The sequence below is a fragment of the Pongo pygmaeus genome, chromosome 14, assembly GCF_028885625.2.
Source record: "Pongo pygmaeus isolate AG05252 chromosome 14, NHGRI_mPonPyg2-v2.0_pri, whole genome shotgun sequence".
In the NCBI taxonomy this organism is placed as follows: Eukaryota; Metazoa; Chordata; class Mammalia; order Primates; family Hominidae; genus Pongo; species Pongo pygmaeus.
In genome coordinates this window covers 51,640,893-51,651,088 of record NC_072387.2, presented here as the reverse complement: position 1 = coordinate 51,651,088, position 10,196 = coordinate 51,640,893, and the positions used below count along the sequence as shown (strand labels likewise).

The window sequence follows — 10,196 nt, the reverse complement described above, 5'->3', positions numbered from 1 at the left end:
TAGTCCCACCACTTACTGGCTATGTAATCTTGGAAAAGATCCTTAACTCCTCTGAGCCTGTTTCTTAACCTGTAAGATGGGGATACATAATAGTACCTCTTAGGCTAGCTATGAAAATCAAGGTAGCACAGGTAGAATGTTTGGCACAGGTACTAAACGTTAGCTAATATTATTAATGCTTTTCTTAAAATGAACTTATTCTAATTATTGGCTATCAGCATTATAGTTAAGATGTCCATATTGAACCAACATCTCTATGTGATTTTTATCCTGTCATAATTGAAGCTTGCCACTGTTGATTCCCCCCGCTAAGTTGAGATACTAATTTGAAATTTATGCTCAACATCTAGCCTGAGTGATCATATTCTACCCGTGTGAAATTAAGCTCCCTCTTAATGCTGAAGATTGAATATCTATTTCTCTACATCTATGTAATATAGTCTGTTCAGACTTAAAATTTGGACCAGTGCTGCTAGACACTGTTGAATCGAACAGAGAGGGAAAGGGTTATTATGGCAGGAAGAGAAATGAACATTACTTAATGAACTTGCATTTCAATTGAGCAGGGTTTTTAATACAAAAGAAAGAGCTTTTTATAAATTCTTTTGCTCAGCAACAATAAAGAGGAAAAGAGCACTCAGCTGGGAACAATAGCTACTCAGCTCATAAAAAATCATTAGAAGGAACATTTTCTTTGTCCGCCATGCCCAGCAATTTTGTTGGTGGGCAATGATCCAGATCACTTAGGTTCCACCTATAAAAATGAGTCCAGAGAACCTTCTCAACTTTTCCAGCTAATAAATTATGCTACCAAAGTCCTAATCTCTTAATGTGTGTAATGCCACCATAAATAAAATTTTGACTCATAATTCATGGAATGTTTTTGCTAAGTAGATGATACTGATCCAGCCATTAGTAGGATTTGCTCTTTGGGTTGCTTTTCCATTAGAAGGGAGGGACTAGGCTGACACATTTACTCATTCCCATCAAATCCTCCTTGCAGCCAGGAGCCTTTATCTAGTTGATGACTGTTGGGCGAGGTACAGGGTGCCAGAGGACAGCATGGTCCCACTGTGTGAAACTTGCTGGTGTACTTGGATATTTAACTTTCCACTGCAGTCTCTGTAGCTCATCTTAAGTTGGTTGAGTCAAGAGAAACTGCATATTCTTGATATAAAGAGCCTGGCTGATTCATCTTCTCCCACAAATGATATTAAACCATATTAAGCTAATTGTCAAGTGTGTTCAATTACCTTATCAATAAAAACTCTTTTCTGTGTTCAAGGTTCCCCAGGACAACCAAAAGATTTCTGCACATGAATAAAATATTATTTCTAATGACGCTGCTGGGTGATCAATCATAAGCAAGCCCATTAATGCAACTCTTATATGTCTTGTTAATTAAAAAGTATGAGGGAAAAAGTTTCCTGTTTAAGAATGTATTTTTTTATTTTGAACATTTTGCACATTTTAAGAATGAATTTATATCTTTACTGCCCGATATAGTAAGTATTCAATATTTGCTGAATGTCTAAAATACATTTCATAAAAAGTAAAGTGCTTTGAAGACTAAACAATGTATTCCAAGCCCCATATTTTTTCCTTACTAAACTTCCCTCCACTTTCGACTTTATGCTGAAGACTGGCACCATCAACTAAGATCTAAATAGCATTCTATGTTCCCCTTTAATTAACTGTCCATGACTTACACTTTCTCTGCAATCTGAATTGTTTTATTTTTAAAAGGCCTTCCTAGTCCCTCAGATTGCATCTAAGATGTAAGAATGCACAGAAACTGCAGTACCAACAGAGCTTAATTAAGCAGAATATGCAATGACAGCAAATATGCAAGTGCAATCTTTACTGAAGACAGGTAACCACTCAAATAAGTTTTCACAAATAAGGAGTTGGGGGGTGGGTGTAGCTTGGTGAAAATTCAGTTTTATAAGTATACTGCCATTTAGATAATTACTCCTGAATATCTGCAACTGTACTTGTTCACTGCAACAATAAACAAGACAGGTATGATCCCTGCTCTCAGAGAGCTCATAATTCATATTACTTTTGCTGGACGCACCAGAAAAAGAGGGATACATTTTAGCCTTCTACTATGTAGGTATAGTTGTGGAGATCTGGGGATTAGGATGGCATCCTTAGGTACAAGGATAACAGCAGAAAAATAGTAGTTATATTTATTATCTGAAACTTTCTGAGCTTATACTCCAGTAACTGTAGTTCAATTACACATGCCTGATTTTGTTCTTAAGTAATGCCTTCACAGACTCAAGGGGAAAAAAAAAATCCCAAACCTGTCCTGCTGCATATTAAAGATGACCACTGATTCTTTCAGTCCTCTCTATCCTCTCCTTTTGAATCGAGGCAAGCTCTGTAATTCTTAGACCAACTGAATATGGCACAAGTGATGCCCTGACAGTTTCCAGACCCAGAACAATCTGGTGGCTTCCATTTTTGTCTCTCAGACGGACCACTCTCTAAGACAGCTGCTATGATGACGATGCTCTAGTAGCCCTGTTGAGATGCCTATGTAAAGAGGAACCTATGCAGAAAGGAACTGAGGCTCTCAGCCAACAACCAGGCCCAACTTGCTGGCCAGAGAAGTGGTGCCTCCAGCCTGTTAATGCTGCAAGAAATAGAGACGAGCTGTCCCCATCATGTTCCATCCAAGTTGCAGATTCGAGGGTAAAATAAACGATTACTGGGACATAACTGAAACTTTACCCTGAATCCAAGGTATTATTAAAGATAAAACTAATTAAATGAGGCAGTGAAGGAAGTAAAAATTATATATTTTTTAGCGTTTACATGACTAAATGCTTTACACATCCTTATTCTCTACAATAACCTTATTCGATAGGATTTTAAAAAAATTTTTATTAAAGTTCTAGGGCACGTGCACAACGTGCAGGTTTGTTACATATGTAGACATGTGCTATGTTGGGGTGCTGCACCATTAACTTGTTATTTACATTAGGTATATCTCCTAATGCGATCCCTCCCCCCTTCCCCACCCCACAACAGGCCCCGGCTTGTAGGATTATTTTCTCTATTTTATAGATACAGGTTATTGACTAAAAAATTAAGTAACTGCCCAAGATCACATAACAGGAAGATAGTATTCAAAACCAGATCTGACTCCAAGGTACCTGCAAAGAAAATGAGAATTAAGGAAATTCCAAGCTAATGCTGGGGTGACTCAAATTCTCATGAATAAAGTATGGATTAGGAAAATATGACATCAATTAAAAGGTGCATCTGAGGGTGCCCCAATACTCCTTAGCAGAGCTTTCCAAATTAGTGGTAACATTTTTTGATGCATAGTATTCAGAAAACAGCAACATTTTCTTAGTACGTAAAACTTTATGATGCCTGCTAAATGTAAGTGCTCCAGAGTAAAGAGGTTACAAAGATGAATGGCAAGATCCTTGCTCTAAAGATTCTTGCATTTTAGTATGAGAAATAAGGTATGTTACACCAAGAGTTGCTTCACAAGGTACCAAGCTATAGCCCCTATAGGTATGTGCCATGTGAAGAAGAAAGTGCTATGGGAATTTATTCATTCACTCAACAACTATTTATTGGGTGCCAATGTAACACCAAAGACGACAGATACCATGCCTGCTCTCAGAAAGCTGATAATTCATATTACTTTTGCTGGATGCACCAGAAAAAGAGGGACACATTTTAGCTTGGCCTTCGACTATGCCTAGACTTTGGGCAGGTGGACATCTGGGGATTGGGATGGCATTCTTAGGTACAAGGATAACAGGAGAAAAATGAAAACACTAAAGCATGAGAAAATTAGTAGGACATGTATGGGGACTTTAAAGCAAGAACCATATTTTATTGACTATAAGGTTCCATCAATTTAATTCAGGATCATTATTTTATAAACCAAAAGAAAAAACAGTAATTAAAGTTTTACAGAAATGGTTCTCAACTGGGGGCGATTACTGTCCTCTAAAGGGCATTTGGCAATATCTGGAACCATTTTTGTTGTCACAACTGATGAGAAACGACTAGTCTTTAGTAGATAACAGGTCAGGGATTATTGCTAATCATCTAAAACGCACAAGAGACCTCCCACAAAAAAAGAATTATTTGGCCTAACATGTCAACAATGCCAAGGTTGAGAACTCCTAAACTACAGAATGCTAGAAGTTGAAAGATGCATCTAGGATATCTAAAAAGTATTTTAAGATACAGAAAATGCAGTAGTTCAGTTTACCTGGAATGAACCCAAGATTTGTAAAGGAATACTGGGAAATAATGCTGGCACTCTATCTGAATCTGTTCTCTCACCTTTGGAATAGTAAAGTGATAATGATCAGGGACTATGTTTTAAGAAATTAATTTAATGCAGTGTAAGTCACGGGGCTGGCCTTTGATGACCACTCTGTCCAAACCTTGCTTTCCAGAAACCCTGCACTCTAATCACTCCAATTGATATATCTATTTCTGCTAATTCTCATCTCAGAAGAAATAACACTCACCTCACCAATCATATGGTATCTCTGATTATTTTTCTTTTTTAAAGCCCAGCTCTATGCCACTTATTCCTCCTCTCATGCAGTGTTTAACGCATTCTTTTCTTCCTTTGAACTTTTAAAATATATCATCTGTATCTAACAGTATTCACTATTTATGTGATTTATCCTTCCTCTACATGTAAGTTCCTTTGGTTCATGATCCATGACTGCTTCGTACTTGCAACTCTCAGGGGACCCACGATAGTGCCTTGCACATCAAAAGGGGTCAATAAATATTTGTAGAATGAGTAATGAATAAATATACAGTACTGGAAGACTATAATTAAATACAAACTCCTCAGACTTCTCTCAACCTTTCCTCACAGGGCTCATTTTGTAAACCTGAATCATTTTAGTAGCTCTCCAAGTCCTCATGCTTTAGCTATAGGGTCTCAGAGAGAGCGGGGTTCTTTAACAAGTCCTTAACCCCTACTTTACTAAACACCGTTTAATAAATTCCATTACATTTCAGATCATATATCCAAGAGGTATCAGCCAGTGCTTGTTCTCAAGACATTTAAAACACCTTATACAGAGTCCCAAATTCCCTGAAAAAAAAAATAGACAATGAGGGTACAAATACAAGCAATAAGAGAAGTTCTACTCATTGCTCACAAATCCCAATTGCATTCTTGATAATCATACTTTTTGCGTGTGTGTGTGTGTGTGTGTGTGTGTGTGTGTGTAGGGGGGAATTTAGAACATAACAAAAATCTTAAAAATGTTGAATGTCACAAAGAAAATAAGAAAAAAGATCAGTTATAGAATTTAAGGAGATCTTTAAAAGATAATAAAAAGCAAGACTATTAACATTTTATTGTGATACAGCTTAATGGTGGAAGATAAGATTGTGGTCAATCCATATAGAAAATTAAGAAGACCATGTTTTAGAATATTTTGCAGGGCTTTGTTTTTTTTTTTTTTTTGAAGTCCCCTCTTTTTTTTCCTTCAGTGTGGTCCTTAAGCATCAATGTTTGGTGGTTGTTTCTAGCAAGTCTTTTGCTTCATTTATTTTGGCTGCTACATAAGGAGATCCACCTGAGAGAACAAAGAAAAATGAATTAAAATACACTTCATCATTGACGTACTTTAAAGTCCCCAAAATATAAAAATACTCTTTTTTGATATTGTCTCACACATTAATCCTCTGACAAATTATTTTATAAGCTAACTAGAAATCAAAACAGTATAAATTAAACTTGATTAGTGAAGTCCTACAACTATCAACAATAAAAAAAAACCTCTGAGAAAAATGATGAAAGAAAATTATAATCAGGAATAACTTGAACAACATTCAACTATTGCACTGGTCAGACATTCACCTTTCAAGTATTTGACCAGAGAATTTTCTAAAATTAAGTGGATGGTTAGGCAAATAAAATTACAGTCTTTTCCATGACTTTTTTTTTTTTTTCTTAAAGACACATTCATCTGTGAAAACGGGTATCTTTTTGAAGAAGCTAAATCAATCCAAGGGGTCTTTTAAAGTATCAATCAAGTCTTATGATGTCACAAAAATGAAATGCATGTTTAAAAAGGCAACTATGTACTATCCAGTGCTAAAAACCTATTTACTTAATAGAGATAAATGATCTAATATTAATAAATGAGAGATAAAAATAATGTCAAAAGAAATTTTTTGTTCTCTGAAATGATTCTATTAGAATATTTACAGAGTGTAGTTTTGGATTTACACTGCGAAAAATAAAATTAATTCAGTTCTTTTTTAGAGTTCTTTGCAATGAATTCTTTCTAATGCAAACAGCAAGAGGAAAATTCAGGTGAATTTCAAATGCAGAAACATTGTAAATCACAAACAGAACCTATTTGACATACAAAAATACTAGCACCAAACTGTCACATGAAAGCTAAACATCATACACCTTCTAACTTCTAGTCCTGAATACTGTCATTGTTTAATGCTCAGACTAACAATCATATTACAGCTCACCAGTCTCTTTGTGTTTTTTATTTTGTATTCTCCCCTTAAGTGCAAACCATCTATAGCTGCTGAAAATATCATAAGGTCTCAGTAGCTTACAACAAACCAAAAAGCATCTAGCTAGTATTGGTGTAAATTGTCCTGACTTTTTTCCGGCCTTTTATTGACACCATACCACCCAACTTATGAAGGGAAAAGAAAGCAAAGAAAATAGATCAACAAACATGGTGTTGTGGTAGAAAGGGTAATGCTGGAGAAAGCTATATTTACCTCTTTGCCCTTGAGGATGCAACTGACATTTTCATATCAAGATCTGAATTGCTATAAACACTTATGGAATATATCATCATAGTATGTCCTTGAATATGCTATAAGAGTTACAAAGAAAGCTTATAAAAGTTTAAAGCACTTGGTTATGAAATATGTTGATTTCATGATTATCTTTGAAGACAATCTAGCAATCAGGAATTAGGTAACATCAATGTGGTAAGCTGTTTAAATTCTTAGAGTTATCAGGGTGATGTCCTCAATGTCTTGGATATCCTCAGCAAATATTAAAATATTAATTGAACTTAAACATAACCTTTAATTGATATGCATTCTGGGTATTTAAATCATAGGCCATAATATGCTCACTCAGCAGCTGGAAAAAAATCTAAGGCACAGATGATAGAAAGTCTTATTAAATATTATACTTATTGATAGCAATGTTAGAGGGAAAAAATGACATGACAATTTATTCAGAATAATGTTGAATTCTCTACCACTCACTCTAAGTTAGAGGGCTTTTAATTTATGTACATGGTAGACATTTTGGACTGGTTCTTGCGACCCTCATTCTACCTCTTAAATAGTTGGAAAAGTTCCTCAGCCCAAAACTACAATTCTTACAGTCTCTTCAAGTAGTGTTTGATTCACATTAGGTTCCATTAATTAGAGCCATTCTTGTGAGACTTGGAAGGCTGAAATGAAGGAAAGGCTTTCTTGCTGCACCTCTTTATCATTACTACTACTAGTAAGCAAGAGTGTGGTATAGTGGTGGCAGCAACTGTGCTTCTCCCACAGTTCTAGTGGCAGCCTGTGAGGCAGCAGCTTCCCTGACAGAGTAGCTCTGTAATTGTTTAGGAATGATTCTTGTAGGCCAAGTGTAGAACTTGCTCCTTCAGATCTTCCAACAACATGTAACCTGTACTAAATGCTCTCCTGGTTAAAATACCTAGTTGCTGGCAGTAAATCCTGACTGATAACATAGGATAGGATGCATACCCTAAATTTAACAAAAACAAAATACTCTTGGCTGGACACAGTGGCTCACGCCTGTAATCCCAGCACTTTGGGAGGGTGAGGTGAGAGGATCACTTGAGCCCAGGAGTCTGAGACCAGCCTGGGCAACATAATAAGACTCTGTCTCTACAAAAAATTAAAAAATCAGTTGGGTGTGGTGGTGCACACCTGTAGTCTGAACTACTGGAGAGGCAGAGGTGGAGGATCACTTGAGCCGAGGAGGTTGAGGCTGCAGTGAGCCTTGATCGCACCACTGCACTCCAGCCTGGGTGACAGAGTGAGACCACATCTCCAAAAAAAAAAAGAAAAAAAAGAAAAAGAATAAAAAAAAAAAACACTCTTCAACCCCTCTCAGTTTTCTGGGGGAATTCAGTGGGTTCCATTTAATTAGAACACTCAACTTCATCCTTGGTATTTCTGTATCTTTGTACTTCTACCACTAAATATTGCCAGAGGTCTTTTGCTTCTGGCTATTGTGAACCATCATGTTTAAGACCAACTCTCCCACTGACACCCAACTAGAAGAGCTAAATAAAATATAAACACATCAGTATAAAAGCACTGGAGGGCTACCAAGTCAGTCAGGTCTTGAGGGCCAAGATACTGGAGATAACGGAAATGCACATTCTGCACTGCTTTTTTCCTTCAAAGAAGCCAGACACAGAAGAGTATATCATACTATTCCATATATACGAAACTCTAGAAAAGACATGTTTAATCTATAGTCTATGGCAGAAAGAAGAATGGTGATTACTCAGGCTGTGGGGAGGGACTGGCAATGGGAAGGGGCAAAAAGGAACCTTTGGAGCTTATGGAAATGGTGTATGTCTTGACTGTTAGTGGTTACACGCACATATATATTTGCCAGAACTTATCAAGTTGTGCATTTAAACGGGTGCATTTTATTCTATATAAATTATATCTCAATAAAGTTGATTAATAAAAATCCAGCAGACTATATATTGTTGAGACTATACTTTTAAGAAATAGAAAAAAAATACACTATCAAAAATAACGCTGACATTGTTATACTAATTATGAGATAAAGTACATTTTAAGGTAAAATGTAAAAATAAAACAGGCAATTTCACAGTGTTACAAGGGTCAGTCTACTGGTAAGAGAAAGCAATTGTAAATCTGAATATACCTAATAAGATAGCCTCAAAATATGCAAAGAAAAAAAGGAGAGAACCAAAAGGAGAAACACACAAATCTACAATTTTAGTGAGTGATGCCTCTTCCCAATAATGCATAAAACAAGTAGACAAAATGAAAGAGTAAGAACACCGAAGTTAAATAACATCAACAAACTTGATTTAACTGACACACATACAACATTCCACCCTACAAGTGCAGAACGTATCTTTTTTTAAACTGCACATGGAACATTTACTGTAACTGATCATGTGCTAGGCTATAAAGCAAGTCTCAACAAACTTCAAAGATTAAAATAACAATAAACGGTGCTATTTAAAGTGTGTTCCATGGATGAAGGTTGACTTACAACTGCTATTAGACCATATATAGATTTGGAAATTGAGATTAAGTGTTTAGAAAATATACCTGTTTGAAATAATAGTGTACCCCTGTAAAACCTGGATCTTACATACATACTTTTTTCTTCAATTTTCTCATAATTTCATTTTCATTGTATTTTACAAAAGCTGTCAGTTCACCAGAGATTGAGAGAAAAAAACAAAGTCCTCCAACACGGAGTTTGAGAAACATTGAAACAGAGTCTGTTAACTGACCATAGTAGAATTAAACACATATAGAAGATCCCAATGTTAGAATATTAATCAATATACTCCTAAATAACTCATGCATCAAGGAAGATATCACAATAGAAATTAGCATTCGAGAGAGAATCAACACAGGGAAAGATTAGTTCTCTAAAAAACTAATCAACTTCATGTCAGAGCATGTAAAAATGTAAAAGATAAATTCCAAGAAAAAGAAAACCTTTCAAAATTAATAAGAAGAAATGGAAAATCAAAAGAATATTTAAGAAAGTAATATGTAATTAAAAACCTTCCCATAAATAAAAATCCTGGCCATGATTTTGTTGAATTTTTCCAAAAAACAGAAAAGAAAGAAAACACTTTAAACTCTTTTTATGAGGCTAACATATCTTTGATAACAAACCCTAATGAAAATGTCACAAGGAAACCACAGACTCAGATCTCTCATGAGCACAGGTGCAAAACAAACAAAATATTTACTTATCAAATCAGACTAGATATGACGACCAAGTTAGGTTTATATCAGGAATGCAAGACTGGCTTACACATTCAAAAATTAATCGATGTAATTTACCACATTAACAGAATAAAAAATAAATATATATTTATTAATTTATTTTTTGAGACGGAGTTTCTCTCTTGTTGCCCAGGCTGCAGTGCAATGGCTAGATCTTGGCTCAC

At 35.6% G+C, this 10,196-nt stretch overlaps 1 protein-coding gene across 1 annotated transcript in view; it reads right to left on the bottom strand.

Annotated features, from left to right (window-relative positions):
• Positions 1-3,841: 3,841 nt before the first annotated feature.
• Positions 3,842-10,196, bottom strand: part of DNAJC15 (DnaJ heat shock protein family (Hsp40) member C15) — a 79,465-nt gene continuing 73,110 nt past the window's right edge. Inside the window, exon 6 of the mRNA XM_054447000.2 lies at positions 3,842-5,585. Coding sequence (XP_054302975.2) covers positions 5,515-5,585 — 71 coding nt within the window. The 3' untranslated portion in view covers positions 3,842-5,514. The remainder of the gene's footprint in view (positions 5,586-10,196) is intronic.